We start from the raw sequence: 18807 nt of genomic DNA, 5'->3' as shown, positions 1-18807 counted from the left end.
ACAGCAGAGCCCACTCCCTGAGCAACTGCATTGAAAGTTTCCCCTCTGTCTTCTCTCCTCTCATCTGCGTGGACCCTTCCCTACAGCACCCGCCCACCCAAGCATAGCCAGTGTCTTGGGATCTACTTCAGTAGACATTGCTTAGTCTACACCTCTGGTTCACAAGGGCCCAGAGCCTGTCACCAGCACACGATCATCTCCACCCCAAGTCTCCTACCCATGTAGTCTGCCTTTCATGCCCTCACAGGGTCTCCTACTGTGTACACCTTAAGTCTAGTTGCCTGCTTTGCTAGGTGGAACCTCCATGGGAGGGACACCAAGATCTGCCCATCTCCCTGAATACCCCCTCCAGGCCCAGAAGAACCAGTGTGCAACCCGTCTCGGAGCCATCACTCACTCCCAAGCCTCTTCTTGACTCAGAAAATTTGCACCTGAAAAGAACCCTTTGCCGTGGGTGACCTGACTCACCACCAGATTCTGCAAGTGGCTCTTCAGTGCTGCAGAGACAGACTTCAGGGCTCCACCCTCAGATCTTGTCTCTCCTCTGTCTTCATTCACTCCCTACATGATCTCATGCTGTCTCATAGCTTTATATGACATCCAGCTGCTGATGGCTCCCAAGTTGAGTATCTAGCCTGGACCTCTCCCTTAGATTCCAGAATTGCATAGCTAACTGCCTCCTTGACATCTCCACTGGGATATAGCTCTTGGGCATGTTCAGGTTAACATATCCAGAATCAAAGTCCTGATTCTCATCATCCCCACAGCCTGCTCCTCCCTCGGTCTCCTCGCATCTATAAAGGGCAATTCCAGTCTTCTAATTTTTTAGGCCAAAATTTTTTCAGTCATCCTTGCCTCCTCGGGGAATTTCACACCCAGCATCTAAGCCATCGGGAAATCCTGTCGGCAGTTTCTTCAAAATAAACCCGGAATCCAACAACCTCTTACCTCAACTGCTGCTTTGCTAGTCAAAGATAACATCATCTCTTGCCTGGATTATTGCAAAAGACTCCTGCTGGTCTCTGTTTCCAGTCTCCCATGCCTCCCTTCAATCTATTCTCAACACTACAGCTAGGGATTATTTTAAAACATAAGCAATCAGGTCACACCTCTGCTCAAAACTCTCCAGGGCCTTCCAGCCTCACTCAGAGTAAAGGCCAGTGTGCTCACCATGGCCTACGAGGCCCTGCCTGATAGGTCCCTCCTCCTCTGCTGCCTCCTCTGCTTCTCCCCTTGCTCTTTCTGCCCTGGGCACACGGGCCTCTGTGCTGTTCCTCCAACAGATGAGCATGGTCCCACCTCAGGACCCTGGTCCCTGCTGATCCGTCTGCCTAGAATGCTTTGGCCCCTAAATCCTCATGGCTAGTTCCTCATTTCAGGTTTCCAAAACATCACTTTATCAGAAAAGTCTCCTGTCACCTCCCCGTAGAAAAGAACATCCTCGTCACCTCCTGAACACTCTTTGCCCCACTTCCCTGCTTTAATTTTTCTCTATAGCACTATTGTTACCAGACATCTTGTGTTGGCTTATTAGCCATCTCCCACTTAACATACACACACACACACACACACACACACACACACACACAAAAGAGAATAAGGGGAGGGACTTTGTCCATTTTCTCCAAGCCTATATCACATACACTTTGAATAGCGCCTTCCATGTAGCAGGTGCTCCATAGGTATTTACTGAATGAATGAGTAAATGAATGAAGTCAGACACGTCCTCAGGGGTAGGTTCAAAGCTGAGGGAATGTTGGCAGTGTCTTCTCTGTGGGACTTACAGCTGGCCTAATGGGTTATTTCCATCAGGCAATCTCCTGAAAAGCACCCTGACCTCTGTGATGCTCTGGTAAGTGTGTGTCATCGGCACATTGTCAGGCAACAGAATGTGGCGATGGCTGTTAGAACTCATTTCTACTGGAAGTGAAAGCAAAGAGAGCAAAGATGAAGAGAGCCATGCGCCCCCCAGGGAGAACGTGGCAGGGCAGGCTTCACAGTGTTTTCAGAATCTACCAGCCCACCTCCTGCATAACCTGCTACACAATTAGTTAAAAACAAACAGAGCATAATATCTGAGCCCCAGGTCCTACATATCCTTTGATAACCTTTCTCCTTGAAGAATAGATCAACTTGTAAGGAAAGGTCCTTGATAAAGAACTTCCGAGGCCAAGATGGAAAGAGTAGGGCACAAGGTCATGAGGACCAAAATCCAGAAGGAAGTTCAGGGAAGCTGATCTGGATTTAGATACAGCGCCCAACACGTGTGCCTTCCAACACAAGGCAAATCAAAGGGTGACAAGAGAAAGGAAAGGAGGATGCACTGGAGGAACCGCTCATAGGTTTGTGTGTCACCCAAACCCAGCTCTTGGGAAGTATTGGATATTCAGCAATCTGCGTTGCAGGCTTAGCCTCCCTCCCGTGAGACCACCTCCAATTTCCCTTTGTGACCTGGCCTCACTCACCTCAGAAACTCAAGGGTCTGAAGGCAAGTCACTTCAGAACCTCTCAAGCAAGAAAGCAGCCCCTAGTCTTCTGTTTCAAGACCGTAGTCCACCTGCTTCCAAACTGCCAAGTTCCCCATCTGCCTCACTCCAGCTGCCACCCACAGAGATCTAGGCCCCCGCCAGAGTAGGCTGGAGGAGGGACCTCTCAACTCAGCACTTGAGCGTCTCAGACAATCAGCCAAGGCAGCTCAGAGATTTCTTTTATTCTGAGAGCGCCAGGACTTCAGCAGGTCCGCTAGATCAAAGGCCCAGCACTGGCCTGGGCTTCTCTTGAACTGAGTCTTGGGAGCCAGACTAGGGGTTTGTATTGCAGGGTAGCATTGCCAGATTTTACAAATGAAGATAGAGGACACCCATTTAAATTTGGGTTTCAGATAAACAGGGAATGATTTTTTCAGTATAAAAGTATGTTCCATAAAAATATTGGGGATATACTTATGCTGAAAAATCATTCCTTGTTTTCTGACATCCCAGTAGCATTTGGCATTCTCTGTTTTATCTGGCAACCCTATCTGCACAGTGCCCAGACACAGCAGTAATGCCCAAATCAGCCTGGCTAGCGCTGGGTCTGCTGTGTGGGACGCAGCTCCCAGCCCCAAGTCCTGTTCTCCACAGGCCTCCCTCCCAAGGGGGCTGGCCGGTCCTCTGTCAGAGCAGCCAGGAAAGAAAATGCACGTTGTACGTGTGAATTTTATATACTGTTATAAATCAACATTGCCTCAATTTATGAATGAATGAATGAATGAAAAAGAAAATGCAAGGAAGAAAATACTTGTGGTATGTGCCTCCTGCAGTCAAGGGCACAGGGATGTTTGGAGGGTCTTGTTCAGACCATTTGCCCAGGAGGAGGAGGAGGTGGCCCGGGACAAGATGGCGACAGGGAGTAGAAGCAGGAGAGAGAGACAGGGCCTGGCAGGGCCAACGTGGAGCTCTGAAGGCGGCTTCTGGAAGGTGCCACCCCAGGAGGCACTGATTCGCCGCTTGCCTTGCCCTCCCTGAGGCCTCTGCTGGCTCCACTATCCCAGGACAACAGAGAGCCTGGGCTCCCCCTAGGGACCTCTCATTTCCCCTTTTGATTCGCCCTTCTCCTCCCACAGCCCCCTCAGTGTTCTGGATGTGGCGGAGCCCTCGCCACCCTGCCCCACATCCTCACGTCCTGCTCACAGACCAGCTGTGGTCTCCCAGGCTGAAAACCCCATCCCTGCCTCATCCCAACTGTGTGATCTGGGAATATTTAGCACTCTGCCCATCTGTTTCCATCTGCAAATGAGGACTCTTGTTGGAATAAAATGAGTTAATACGTGGGAAGCACGTAGAACAGTGACCAGCACGGAAAAGACACTGTTACATCCGGGGGCTGTTTTTCATCCCTGCTGCTCCTGAAGGGCCCCCTCAATCACTCCCGATGGTTTTGTTCTGGGTTTTCAACCCTCTGCTGCCCCTGACACGCAGCTCCCGCTGACTTCGCTCGTGGTGTGCCTGACGCTGGCCTGCCACATTCTTCTCCCACTTTGACATCTCGGCTTCCTTATCACGGTCATTTGCCTCTCTCGGTCCCTTCTAACCAGGCCCATTGCGCCAAGGTTCTTCCCTAGCTCTGTTCTCATCTCTTGGTCCCCTTCCCTTGGAGAGCTCCAAGTAGGAGACTCAAAAGGGAATGAGAGGCTTTGGTGCCTGGGAGAAAATTTCAGGGCTCTGATGGAGGCAGAGTACATGATGGGAGCGGGTACTGAGGCGAGCCAAGGAGATTTTGCAGGTTCTCAAAATCACCCGGGGGCCTCCCTAGAAGGCAGGCCCTGCATGCCCACACAGGATCCCTAGCTAAATGGGCGATCGAGGCCAGAGGACACACCTGGGAGAGTGTGGGGCCTTCTGGGGGCCTGGACTCTGTGTCACGATGCCTCCTGAAACTGGCTGCATGGAGATGAGGTGATTTGCCCAGGCAGGAGTTCCATTGAGTTTGCCCAGCAGGTTTGTCTAAGACACCTGCAGGCCTGCCAGGAGGGGATACGCTCTTCCCAGACCAGGTGACCCTTAATAGCGTCGTAAGTTGGAGGAGAGGCTGTGAAATGGGTTAGAAAATGTAGACCTACCCCCTAACATTTGGGGGCTCCAGGCAAGAGACAGTGGAGGCCAGCTCCCACGTGTCTAAATATTTGAAAGTAGCAAATCAAGCTAACAAACTATTAAATATAGTAAGTTCGCTCTTACCTTGACAAATACACCTTCATGACATCCTGAAGGCCAAGTTTGCCCTTATAATGTGTGGACTCCTTGGTGTTCCCTACTATAACGTGGTGGCCTGAGCAGAGCTGGCCCTGGGCTGGCTTCATACCCTGGCTCCATCTGGCACCAGGAAGAGCGTTGAGTGCACGTGTGTGGTCACTCAGGCCACATGTCCAAGCTCCAGATACACACGCACCCCCAAAAGTCACCCCTCGGCCACCCCCCAGGCTCATAGATATGTACACCATGGCATGGCCAGTCCACCCATGTTGGCAGGACAGACTTAGGCTAACAGCCCACACTGGCCTTGGGATTAAGCTCCGGGAATTGGGCAGGAACCCCGAGATCTGAGTACCTGAAGCAAGATCCAGCCACAGGGCACATGTGGGCTGGATGCTTGGCCCATGGCTGCTGGACTGTGGCTGGAGGAGAGCCATGCAGACCCCTAACTCATGGGCCACAGCAAGGGCCACTCTTGTCCCTAGACCAGGGCCAGCGCCCAGTGAGAGTGACAGTAGCCAACAAGGAGGAGCCTCAGAGGTTTCCTAGAAGAGTCGTCCGTCTGCCCAGGCGCCTCCTTGTCCTGGACTGGGCGTCTGCCCGATACCTCGTGCCTCAAGGTCATGCAGGTGTCACCGTCTCACGCTCCCGACACAGTGGGGACCTTGTTTTCCTCCTCTCATACTCCCTGACTCTAATCCCCACCAGTCTGTGCCATTTGGCTGGCCTCCTTGGCAGAAAGGTGACAAAAGGCCGTGTCTCTGAAGAGTCCAAACCCTCAAGCAGAACCCAAAGCCTCCTTGAGTCTGTATGAGCTGATAGCCAAGGGTCCTGACCTCCAGGTCCAGACTCTGGCGTCCTCTCACCTCCCACTGCTGGGGTGCTGGAGGGAGTCACTTGAAGCAGGTTCATGGATCCGAGAAGCAGAGCTGTCACACTGCTTACAGCAAGCCTCTTTCCTCCCCTCCTGCACTCATGCTACTCCCCCACTGCCTACACCAGCCTTCTCCATCAAGCCCCACCTCCCAGTGTTTCTCAACATCTACCTCGACTCCGGCCAGCTCACCTCCTCCCCCAGGCTCTTCCTCTGCTCCCAACATCCGCTCATCTGCCCCTGACTCAACTTTCTCCTTATGTCTGTCCACATTCCTTTCATCCTTCAAGGTACACTTTAAATTTCACCTCCATGAAAGATGCCCAGTGCTTTCATTAATCCTTCTCCTGGTGTATCACCTGTATTGTTTACCACCTGGACTCCACGTTTGGCCCATGAATTACATTCGTGTAGTACTTACACCATATGGCATTAGTGTTCTTTCCTTGTTACACAGAAATCATAGGACTAGAAGAGATCTTAAAGACCATCTAGTCTAACCCTCATTTTCTGAAACCAAAAGAGAAAGGTTTCATGACTTACCCAAGCTGAAACTGCTAAAATTACACTCAGCTCTTTTAACCCAACCTAGGACTTGCCCCACAGCCTCTTGCTGCCTCTCTACACCGTGTCACCCACAGGATGGGGCCGTCATGAGGTGCAATCACGTGATATACTCAGCTGGGCAAATGGTGCCCGTGTTTGCTGGCGGGAGAGAGTGCAGAGCTGCAGTCCCCTTCTGTAGACCTAAGTTTTTCAAGTTCCTTGCTATTGGTTTTAATAAACACCCAGCAAAAAAGTGGTTACCAGAGGTCACCCAGATTTTCTCAGACCAGCTCTGATTTCCTGCTGTACCTCTTTTAATTCAAAAAGAATAAGCCCAATTCCTACTCCACCATGGCAGAGGGCCAGCTCCTCTGACTGCCAATTCCATAATCCCTTACAGTTTCACTTTGGAAGCCCAGAGAGCATCTTAGCAAGCCTCCCCTCCGACCTTCACAGGGGCTGACGAGAAGCCCCAGGCGGGAGGCTAGTGGGCCACAGCGGGAAAGGGGCCGAGCGCGCAGCCAAGGAGTAACCGAGTAGAGGGGCCCGGCTTTAACAGAGGATGAGTGCAAGGAAAAAACAGACTGGGGACAGAAGAGCAGGGAGTACTGGGGACATGGTGACCTGCCCAAAATAAGGCCCCTAAACTCCAAGTAAACTCCCCAATTCAAAAGCAGCTGGAATAGGGCAGAGCAAACACTTTTCTCTTCTCCCCCCCTCTCTGGTTGCTCTGCTCACTGCAAGGAAGTATAATAGAATAATGAGCCACGTTGTGTCACCCGAGCAGCTCCGGAAGAACGTGGGCAGACGCCTGGCTGGGTGGCTGACTTTCTCTGTTTCTGGTAGAGATTTTATAAATATTCGGGGAGTTTGATCTGAGGCTGGTGGTGGGGAGGCGAGGGGAGCAGCAGAGGGGGGAGATAACTCAGCCCACAGGGTTCTTGGACCTCTCTGAGGTCTGCTTTTAATTAGCGTCACCAAGGCAACAGCTCATCTGCTACAGATCCCCTCGCTCCCTGCAAAGCATCCTCAACGCATTATGCCTTTCCTTTAATAGTGAATCTGCTGCCATCAGCCTTCCTCCAAATCCCCTCCCCTCGGCCCCGCACCTCCTAGCCTTGGGGAAAGAAGATAATTAGTGGGGAGACTAACTCAGTCTAACTCTCTCAGGCTAGCATAGAGAGACAGAGCCACAATCATCCTGTTCCAAGGGTGGTGATTGATCCCGGGACCATTGAAGGCTAGGTGGTAATGAGTTTGGGGTAACCAGGCTGCAGCAGCAACCCAGTTCCAGTTCCTCCTCCGTTTTGCACACCCAGCCTTGACTCTTGTCTCCTCTCTGCCTGACCTGACCTTTCCCCTCCACATACACACACTTATTCTTGACCAAGGCAAACATTTGCAGAGTTCCCAAGGAATGACCTTGCCAGTCACCGTGCTGATAAGTTCCAGATGCCCAGTGAAGCACAGGCCCGTGTGTGTCTCTGGTTTTCACCAAGGTGTCCAGGGGGTTCTAAAAGGGTAGTGTCGGGGAGGTGGAAGCTGGCCAGGGGAGAAAGGGAGGCCCACGAATGCAAGGCAGTGTGAGAGTGGGCAAGTTCACCCAAAGAGGTGACAGTTTCACCTTGGGGAGGAGAGAGCCAAGCTGTATGATCAGCACGGCTGGGTAGGGAATGAGCCCCCAGAGCCTGTCACCCCAGCACTGCAGATGCTTCAGCGGTTACTGCATAGAACTCCACTTATCTGCTTAAAAATTGGCTCCCTTTAGCTGTGAGCTCCATGGGGCCACAGCCAGGGAATCTTGGTCTCTGCCGCATGCCAGCGTCAGCCCAGCACCTCCGTGCAGGAGGCCCTTGGTGATGTCTGTTGAAAGAGAGTTGTCAGGGGATGGATGGCAGGGGCTGGGTTTTCTGGGATGTCTTTGTGCTCCTAAGCAGACCTGAGCCCCAGCCTCTCCTTTCTGTGGAATGCAGGTCACCCTAGCCCTCCTTAGAGATCGTACTCAAAGCTAAAACTAAACTAAAAAGCCAGAGAAAGCCCTCCCCAGCTACAAATGGAGCTGAACCAGGAACCCAAGGCATGTGGGCTCAGACAAAGCTCTCCCCTCCTTCGTGCTGGTGTTCCTTTTCCCACCAAGTTTGGCCCTGGAGGAGCAAACTGAGTTCCTCTGCTGGTCTGAGCAGGAAATTCCTGTCAGCTCATGGGAGAGGCCAACTGGGGGAGATTTCATTACATAGATCCCCCCCCATGCCAAGATACAGAGTCGTATCAAAGTCTTATCCTGGCCCTGGGGGGCAGCTGGGCTCCACCGTCATCCACTCTGTGCCTCACTCAAGGACCTGCCAGCCTTTCTCACCCGAAGCTGATGGGGGTTTTTTCAACAGTCAGTCAAGGAACAAGGGAGGAGTGAGACGATTGACAATCATTAAGCACAGCTGACTGGGCTGCACGGGTGGTTTTCTGGTCCACTCTGGTGGCAGAGTCATCGAAGAGGCAGAGAAGTGCCAGGCCCAACAGCACAGATAAGTGTGGGTTAAGGAAGGCAGCAGGATGTGGATCTTCACTCCTCAAAGTGTGGTCCGGGGCCTGCAGCCTGGCCATCACCCGCAGCTGGTTCCAGAGGCAGAATCTCAGGCCCCTATTGGATCAGGGAACGTGTTATAACACAACAGTCAGGTGATTGGAGGCACATTTGAATCTGAGACACACTGGAGCACAGGAAGGAACAGAGGAATGCTTCCATCTCCAACCTCGTGGATTCTAATTCCAGCTCTGACCCTCAGTTACTGTGTGATGTTAGGTAAATTAAGCCCTCTCTTTGAGCTTGTTTCCTCACTTTAAAGCAGAGGTGGTGTTGTCTATCATAAAAGCACCAGCAGGCCAACCCCAGTAAATATTAGCAGCACAGAGTTGCTTGCTCAGAGAGCATTAGTATCCACGGCTTCCCCAGGCCAGCTGCCCAGGACGTGGGGTTTGCCATTTCACGTCTGTGTTTTCAGCAAGGGTGGGGGGTGGGTTGCGGATTTATAGATCCCTGATCATGAACTCTGAAGCCAACAGCCATAGCTTTTCATCTCCACCTACCCCACAAGCGAAATAAGGGTGGTGAGTGCCCTCGGGGAAGGATGGAGAGCTGTGGGGGAAGGTGCTGAATGAATGTGGACAGGCAGGGCCAGGCGGAGAGGCGGGGCTTCTAGGAAGAGGAGACACAGTATCTGACTTTGGTAATGGAACCTCATAAATGGCACTCTGACCATTTCCCACAAGCAAGTAGTATAGAGTCTGGATTTCATTTCTTTTACCCTCTCTGCATTTCCTGGAGAGAAGATAGGATTCCGTCGTGGTTGGGGAAGTGGGTGGGGTGGGGGATACTAACTCACTCCCCAGTCTCCCGTGTTGGTGTGTTCTGTAGCTAGAGTTCCCTGCACTTTCCTGGGCTAATGTAACGGGGCCTGCTGGGACCTTGAGGTCTCCATGAATGGTTCATTTTGCAGAGCTGCTTCCCAGCGGTGCTTGGCTGAAGTTGCTTTTCAAATTAGTTTTGGGGAGAAGCAAGAAGGCCAGCCCCTGGGTGTTCCCTGGAATGTGCTGGCTGATGACCTGGGTGAGTCACTGAAACTTGCTAAGCCTCAGTTTCCTCCTGGGATGATAATATTAAGACAAGAAACTCCCTGAAGATGCCATGAAGGTCTCTACCCATTCTGGGACGATGGGATGGCTGGGGGATTAAATGAGGTGATATTGATAAGGAACGTGGTGCAGAGAGAGGTGTATGGTCCATGCTCGTTAGCTGCGGTTCTTGGGGCCATTAGAAGACATGGGTCTTAGACAGGGGATCTTGGACAGGGGGCCTTGGCCGAAAATCACACATAAGAGAGGGGCCTCCATTTGCAAGGCCAGCCTCCCCACTCCTGTGCAGGTCAGCGACGGGCCCTTCCCCTCCCCCGCCCTTCATCTTTCTTTCTTTAGCCTCAGAAGTCAAGACCTGAGACTCTCCAGGTGACCCCAGTGAGTTTAAAGCTCAGAAATAAATACGTGCTGTCCCATACCCACCCCCAGGACTGCCGCAGGCCCCTCCCAACCTGGGGACGGGCTCTTCCTCCCTCTCCCTCGGGCTTCCTCTCCTGCTGGAAGCCAGGCCTGCGCAGCGCCCTCGGGAAGGTACCTCCTCCGCATGTCTGCTGGTCCCGGGGGCCCCGCATGGGTGGGTGAGCCTCGTCCTGGTCCAGCACAGACTCTCCTCTTCCTGGGTTTGTTAGGAGCCTGACCGGGCCCCGAGTCTCATGACTTCCACAGATGTTTCTGCTTAAGCAGCCCTGGCATGTTTACGGCCTGTTTTTTCCATCCTCGCTTCTCCTCTGTCCCAGCAGCCCTGAACGCAGTTTGGACTTCATTTTCTTTCTAATGGTTACAGGGATAGAAAGGACTATTTTTTTTCTTTTTTTTTTTCCTTTTTCTTTTGCTCTTCGAGTCACACACACACACACAAACACACACACTCACACACACACACACTCACACACTCACTCCATATGCACACAAATCTGTGCTCATGGTATGTATTTGTCAAAGTTGCACTGACATTTCTTTTTGCTTCAGAATGAGCCCCAGTTCAAAGCCTCCCTCCCTGCCTCCAGTCACACCTCATGTTCATCCCCTGCTTGTCCCCACACAGGTCACCCCAGGGCAACTGATTAGTGTGTCCTCCCAGATCCGGATTCTGAAAGCTAGCGCTGGCCTCAGCCTCAGGCCTGTCCCTCCAGCAAGACACGCGGAGCCTCATGTCCATCAGGACCTGTGGGTCTGGGAAGGTTTCGCTGCCTGATGGAGGGAGAGCTGGGACCGCAGTCAGCCCACATCTCGTCAAACTGCCCGGCCAGCTGGCATGCCCCAGGCTCAGGTGGGGCCAAGGTGACAGCTGTTAAAAAATGGAACGAGTTCTCCACGGGTAGGTGACAAGCTTGAAACCAGTCTGGCCACTCCTCACATCGACACCTGTAATTCCACCTGGCTGCCGGCATGCGGGTGTTCCCAGCCCCTGCCCTGCAGGGCTTGGGGTCACTGTCTCAGAGTCTGGTTCCCAGAACAAAGCAAGCCTAGAGATGTCGGGTCTTCGGCTGAAGGAAGACCTGCTGCCTTATGTGGGTTGCCCATTTCCTGGGAGGGCCATCCAGTCTTAATTCCTCCATGTCCCTGCAGCCTTCTACCTGACTGTCTGACGATACAGACTCACCTCTCAGGGTATGTCTAATGCTGAGCTAACCACCAACTACTGCAGACCACCGTGGGCGACCTGACGCTGACCGTGACCATGGCAGTAGGGGGCAGGGAGGCTTCAGGATGTCCCATCTTCAACACCCTCATCATGATGGGCCTTTCCAGAGGGACGATGGGTGGGTGGCTGAGCTCAGCCACACCTAAGGAGGTCAAGGCAGCCACTGTCCCCTCTCCCTCCATTGTGCTAGTGTCACCAGCTGCAATGTACCCAGAGCCCTGTCTTCTCTCCTGCCTACTGAAACAAGTTAAAGCCCTGCTTCTTGTCTGTTCATGTTCTGGAGGCTGAGTTGTGACACTTTCCCCACAATGGATTAAGGGAGGCTGCTAGACGAAGTCAGCCACAGTGGGATGAGCTTGGGTTCCAACAACAGGTGACACGTGTGAGGACTGTGGGGAGTGGAGGCTGGAAGAAGACTGGAAAGCACGAGCGAGAGAACAATGGTCCCCTGTGCCGGGCTCACCAAGCTGGGCATGCTGAACGGCAGCCGCCACGCAGAGTCTTGAGAATGTCCCCTTCTGTATGCCTCACTTGTCACACACGCACCAACAAAGAGGAAGAGGGGAGCCGTCCCCTTGGCTTTTCTATTCCTAAGTCCCTCCAGAACCCTCCTCCAACATGGACACTTCTCCAGAAACAACTATATGGTGACATCACAACCAGCAATCCTTCTGATGGTTAAAATCAATTCAACATCAACAGCCCTGTGACTCTGACGCTCTGCTTCCCTGGGGTTTGCCCCTTTGTGTGTATGTGAGGGGCAAGGAGGTGAGTGGGGGAGATGCAGTTGCTGGTTTCATCCTGCTGCTCCCCAGGGTTTCCCACAACAAGTATCTGCAAGAGCATCTCTCCCCTCGTTGCTCAGATGTGCCCGGTTCCTGCTACCATGTGAGGCTCTGGCTTTGCTTGGGGAGAACTTTACGGATCCCGAATGGTCATCGGACTTGCAGTCTTGAGCCCTGGGGAGGTGGAAGTGATCGGCCAGCCAGGTGCCCAACACAGTTCTCCTGTCACCTCCCTTTTCTCCTGTCACTAGTGGATCCCACTGTAGGAATGGAGCCTGGAAACTAGAACGGTGCGGAGCCTGGCAGAGTGGGCTGCTAGCGACTTTCAGATGGTCAAAGGGAAGCCCACTCTCCCTGTTCTCCAAAGGTCCCCATCCCTGAGGGGCCTGGCCCAGCCTTCTTTCCAGATGGCTGTGATGTCGCATCCCCTCCTTATAAGGAGGGAGGAAGTGGATATTTTCCAGGACCTCAAGGACCAAACCCCCTCCCTATCTCAGGAGGCCCTGCTTTCATGGGCTGATAGGGGAACAGCAAAACCCCAGAGGCCTAAACTGCACCATAAATGTGAGGGCAGAGGTGCAGTGGAGGGGGGAGGGGTGTGTGTGTGTTCAAGGGAAGGGAGGGAGGAGGAAGCAGGTCCTCCTTGAATTCAAAGGGAGGACTCTGTCACAAGAAGAGGACTGAGTGGCCCCAAATGCTTTAAACATATGTATCCCAATTTTCAAATAATCACAGTAGTAAAACTAATGATTTTTTGGCTCTCGTTCAGGGAAATCTTCCTCTGTGCTAGACACTTAGCATATATTTATCTCATTTAATTCTGTGAGGATCTATGGGGTACAAGTATTATGTAATTTTTCATGTGGATTTGCCATGTGCTAGATACTGTTCAAAGTGCCTGACATCGATTCACAACATTCTATTTGCTGTTATCTCATTGTACAGATGAGGAAACTGAGGCACCGAGCATTTTGACATTGATTTCCTTTGGCAAATGTAAATCAAACACCTCTTGTGCGTTAGGCACTGCACTAGTGGCTCCATGTGGGACCCAGGGTTGAATCAGACATCGATCTTATCCTCTGGGTATCAACAAGGTCCACGGCCAGGACCAGCAGAATGGGCTCAGGGTGGGATTCCAGAACTTGAAATGGGGAATGATGAAAATAGGGCCTCCTAAGGTATCCCAGAGAGATGGGCACACCAGGAGGTCTCCCAAGCAGGAACCCAAGCACAGGACCAAGACAGAACCTGTTGTCAGACTGAGGAGCAGCAGCAGGACAGACAGAACCAGGTCCATTTTATTCTGCCTGCAGTAGGGCCTGAAGAGCAGAGACTGCAGGTCGGGGCCAAGTCGTCTCAGTGGTAGAGAGAAGGAAACTGTAGAAGAGACCAAACAGGGCCCGTCCTTGTGGGCTTCAATGAGGAAAAGAGATAAGATCTGATGAGACAGGGAGGAAATTCATGTCCTTAGTGTAACAGGCTGGCAAATGGGCATTGGGCTCCTCCTCCTCAGTTACAAGAAGCCAAGATGCAGCTGCCTGGCACCAGGGCTGGTTGGAAGTGGGGGACTTCTCTGGGCTGGTTGAGAATGGCCCCACTACTGTCCAATTATGGACGTGAAGAGAGGCTCCCACTGCCGTTGCACACATCGCCATCACCCAGGATGGGAATATTGATCTGTTCCCAGCCCCCTCGCTATAAACTTCCTAAACTTCCCCAACATCAGTCTCCAGCGTGGAAGAAAGACGGGGGTAACCAGGGGAGGTGGTGGAAGATAGCCATGTTCTGTTGCAGTAAATCTTTCCCAGAAGCCCTGCCTGTTTTCCTAGAAGAGGAGACAGCTGAGCTCATCAGCCTGGGCTGGAACGGCCCAGAAAGAATCCTTCCCAACCCCCAGAAGACCCCTGAGCAGCTTGGGAAAGGAAAGGCTCCCTGGGGTGCTTTGTTTGTGGACGTGGGACTGTCAGACTGGGCAGGGATGTCTGGTGACACAGGCGAGCAGCTGAGAGGGAAGGAGGGCCCTTGGAGGTAGGACGAACATGTTTGCCTAAGGGGGATCTTGTGATCTGCCCAGCCCCCCACCCCCACTCTCTTTAAAGAGCTGACTCCAGGGTTTTTATACGCACTGGAGACTACAATTTCCTCTCCCAGAAACCCCAGTAAACTGTGAGTGAGTGTGCTTGTGCACGCGTGTGCGGTGCATGCACGCGTCAGTGTTCTTCCCCACCTATTTTTAATTTCTCCTACTTTGCACATTTTAGCCACCATATGCATTCCCATGACACTTCCCTTTAACTCTTCCTCTCCGTGAAGTCTTCCTCTACAGGCCTCTTTTGGAAGCCTCAGGGCCTCAGAGGATTGGCAAGAGGGTCTTAGACTTTGCCCTGAAACGAGAATTTCTTCCTTCGAGATCTCATCATTTAATGGCCGGTGCTGAAGATGTGGGCAGGGCTGCTGAGATGGGAAGGGGGCAAAGGCACAGGAGGTGACCACTGATCTGCCCCCCACTGACCCAGCCTTCTAGGTGTGCAGCACGTACCCCTCCACCTCGGAGACGTCCTCTCTGGCTTCCTCTGGGCTGAAGTCCCAGCACTATGGAAACTGGAGGTGTCTAGGCACACCCCCATGTGGCAGCTTGAGTTTCCTGAAGTCAGGTTGAACTGGGAACCAGTGACCTAGATTTTGCCCCAGATTCTCAGCTGGGAGTTTGCTCAGTGCTCTCCTCTGACTAGGCCAAACCCAGTGTTTGGGTAAACTCCTTGTCGTGCTGGGAGCCTGAGCCTTTGCACTATTCCCCTCGTGACTAGCTATCTAACGGAGCAGAACAGCGACACCGACAATACTAAACATGGAAGATGATTCAAAATGATGGGTGATTCAGTCCAGAATGCATGCTTCCCGCTGCCTTTACTGACTTAGCCTTGCTAATTACAAGCTTCCCCAGCTATTACAATGATCTCACCTCTCCTGTCAAAAAGATGACCAGGTCTATGGGGAACCAGGTAAGGGACCCCGTTTTGTCTCAAATAAGACATCTGTGAAGAAATAAGTTGCATACAGCTATCTTTTTACATTAATGAATGTTTCTGCACAATTGAGAGAACTTTCAGGACTGCTCAAGCTTGAGTAGATTATTTATCCTTGTGTTTTGAGCAAGGATTTTCAGGGGAGGGAGTCAACTGCGATGCAGTTTCTCTGGCCAACAAATGGCCGATAGCTTTTGAAGAAGGACCAAGTGACTTGTGACCAGGACAATGAAGCAGCCTGAGTTAGTTTCCCCAGTGTGTACAAATTGTTATCTACAATAGCAAAAAAAAAAAAAAAGAGGGGCACAACCTAAATGTTTACCCACAGGGTATTAGTTGAAGGAACATCTGTATGATGGAAGACTAAGCAGTCATTAGAATTATGTGCTAGAAGAAGGCTTATCTCACGGGAAAATGTTCATAACATATCATTAAAGGGAAAAGCAGATTACAAGGCAGTATATACAGAATGTAGCAGTTCTGCAAGAAAAAAAAAACACACATTTTTTAACTGGAAGAATATGAATAAAAACATTAACAGTGCTGCCTCTGGGTATTAAGATTTGGCTTGATTTTTGTTTTCTTTCTTGGATTTGTCTCTATCTTTCAGAGTTTCTCCCATGAACATATATTATTCCAAAATCAGGAAAAAATTATATTTAAAAAATGATTATCTGAGGGATCAACAGATGTGTTTCCTGTTTCTTATCCCATGTCTATTCTCCATTTTATTTTGGAGATTCGAATTCCTCAGCCCTTCCCACAACAGATACTGATGGAGCAAGGAGCCTAGAATAGCCCATGTCCTAAACAACAGTGCCAAGGGGTCACTGACAGTAACAGCTACGGAAAGGGTTCATGTCTGCCTGGCACTGGGAATAAATCATTTTTTTTCCTCATCAGGAATAAGCTTCTCAGGGGGGAGGGCCATAGCTCAGTGGTAGATCACATGCTTAGCATGCATGAGGTCCTGGGTCCAATCCCCAGTACCTCCATTAAAAAAAAAAAAAAAATCTTCTCCAAGGGATCTTTAATTAAGTGTATAGGGGCTCACAGAGGACAATTATAAACCTCAACAGCTGTTCCGTGGGTTTTCATCCCTTCTCCTGGGCCATTTGACAGCATCCTGTCCCTTGGAGTTTTGAAACCTGCTGTGGCAGTGAGATGGGAAGGAGCTGGAAGAGCCATGGCCCTTCTTCTCTTAAGGAAGGATGATGAAGGGACTTGGAGAGACCAAAACTAAGGGACTAGGACAACCTGGCTTTATGTGTCTAGTTCCAAGGAAGGTGTCCCATGTAGAGAGGAGACGAAGGGAGTAAGAAATGAGTTCATAGAAGGGAACAGTTGGACTATGGTAAAGTATGCTGCAGAACAGAGACAGGCCTGAGTGGACACCATTTCTGTCACAGACTTTAAAGAACCTTTCTAGCTTTTAGCTGTACCATATCACCACCGCCGTCCTAAGCAAATCGGTCTAGATCGTCGCCCTCCTCCCCACAGGAAACTGCACTCCAAGTGTTCCCCCTGTCCTGAAGTCACCACTCCTGTAGGTCGCAGATCTTACAGTAGGGGGAGCACTGCTGTCCTACCAGGCCACTATTTCAGCTGCCAACTCTGCCACTCTAGGGGTGCCACGTTACCCTACTGGTGCATAGTCAGATGGTGGCTTTTCTCAGTCAGCCTGTCCTTGGAAAATTCATTCCTCTATTGTATTGGAAAATTCCTCTTGTGTCTGTCATCGCAAACATCAGGAGACCAAGCTTTCCATTTTCTCAGAAGTAATTAACAAGCTACTGTCATTGAGACCGACACTGTTCCTGGAATTTTTTATTCCTCCTTTGAAAGCTGCAATCCAACCCCAAGAGATGAGATCTTAGGCAGGGGCCTGAGTTCTCCCAAAGCAGAGAAATAAGCTGAGGCTGGGCTAGTCTGGGGTCTGTACCCTCTCAGCCCCACCACTGAAATAATTTCCTGTCCTCTGCTCTTGATCGCCTAGGGACACCTGAGCATGGCAGAATAGAGACTGTGGAAGGAAGGGCCAGTCGAGGTGCACTTCCCTGTAGAATAAGGCTTCCACCAGACTGGCCCTTGATAAGGTGCCTCAATATAGGTAGATAGATAGATAGATAGATAGATAGATAGATATCTATATCTGTATCTATATCTATATCTATCTATATATAAATAAGGCAATAGACCTAGACTAACTCCAGTTGGAATGAAGTCTTGCCAGATCACAAGGTGGGGAGATGTTCACTTTTCAGATGATTGACACAGAAATATAAAGTACTGTATTCAGGGGGCACAAACCCAACAGATTAAACAGAGGATCCTCACAGTTTCAGTTCCCGGGATTTGCTAAAGCAGGGAAGTCAGCGTGAAAAAAGTAGACAAGGGTCCCCTTTTTCCCTCGAGTGCCATGGTGGGCTCAGTGATTTCAAATCTAAATTCTCAAAAAAAAAAAAAAATCTAAATTCTCAAGAGCAAGTAGCTTCTGGGGAAGAGAGATCTACTTGTGCACAAAATGGTGCTACCAGTAGGAAACCCTTAGAACCTTGTTTTATTATCAAAGCTGATGATGAAGGTGAAGCTTTCAGCTGATGTCATGTTTAGACTATGTGAAACAAACCAACTCAAACCTCATTCATTCATTCCTATGTCTGTTTAACAAACATCAGTTGAACACTTTGTACGAACATGAACCAAATACTATACATTGCCCATCATCCCTTCCAAGAGCTCACAGCCCAGGTGAAGGGCATTCAGGGAAACTAAGAAATTACAATAGATTATGGTTAGAGCCTAAAGCAAGAACGAACCCCAGAGCACAAAGACGAGGGGTGCTCACTCTCCCCACGACTTCCGGGGCTCTTCGCAGTACAGAAGACTTGTAAGTTGGGGTTGACCATGAGCAGGAATTTTCCAGGCAATTGAGCTGATGTTTTCATTGTAGACAAGAGTATGTTTCACTCTGCATCTGCACTCCAGGGAGTCAGGACACAGTGACTGTGACAGTGGGTGACAGCCTTCTGGAGAACATAGATACCACCACCCATCAGGAGCCATGACCACTCTTCGGTAGTGAACCCAGGGGGCTCGTGGCCCAAAGCAAGCCTTCATGTTTGAGGCAGCCAGAAGATATCTCAGACCAGAGTCCTGAAGCCAGCAGCATGTTCAGAGACAGCTCTTTCTCAGGAAAAGGAGGGTCCAGCTCTACTCAAGCACGTAGGCAAATATGCCTGGACAAAGATTAGAAAGGGCTTGCACAAGGGTAGGTCCAAACTGGCCATGGGTCTCAGTCCTGTGGTTATGCCCCGCACTCCCTCTGCCTGCCAAATCTGCCCCCTTCGCCCCCCAAGCGACTGATGAGCATGCACTCATGGTAAGAAGAGTTTCCCAGCATTCCTAGAGCAAACCTCTAGGTTTACCTCACCCCACCCTTGGCTCAGGTGCCATCTTACCTGGATCCGAAGTCACAGCATTCATTTACTTACATGTCTCCCTGAGGGCACCATCTCTGCAACCCCAGTGCCTACCTGAGTGCCTGGTGAACTTTTATTGAATG

At 50.9% G+C, this 18807-nt stretch overlaps 1 protein-coding gene across 9 annotated transcripts in view; it reads left to right on the top strand.

Annotated features, from left to right (window-relative positions):
- Window positions 1–18807, top strand: part of RAD51B (RAD51 paralog B) — a 696422-nt gene that overhangs the window by 605692 nt on the left and 71923 nt on the right. For 4 of the 9 annotated variants that reach the window (XM_045522133.2, XM_074365343.1, XM_074365338.1 and 1 more), the window contains one exon: window positions 10829–18155. The exons of 4 other annotated variants lie outside the window; for them this stretch is intronic. In XM_045522133.2, the coding sequence (XP_045378089.2) occupies window positions 10829–10978 (150 nt within the window). In that variant the 3' untranslated portion in view covers window positions 10979–18155. Of the gene's footprint in view, window positions 1–10828; window positions 18156–18807 lie in introns of those variants that run through there. One more of the 9 variants, XR_012507481.1, reaches the window with a different exon arrangement.

This window comes from Camelus bactrianus, chromosome 6 (genome assembly GCF_048773025.1).
Source record: "Camelus bactrianus isolate YW-2024 breed Bactrian camel chromosome 6, ASM4877302v1, whole genome shotgun sequence".
NCBI classification, from domain to species: domain Eukaryota; kingdom Metazoa; phylum Chordata; class Mammalia; order Artiodactyla; family Camelidae; genus Camelus; species Camelus bactrianus.
The sequence above is the reverse complement of the archived record's forward strand: the minus strand, read 5'-3'. Positions and strand labels throughout refer to the sequence as shown.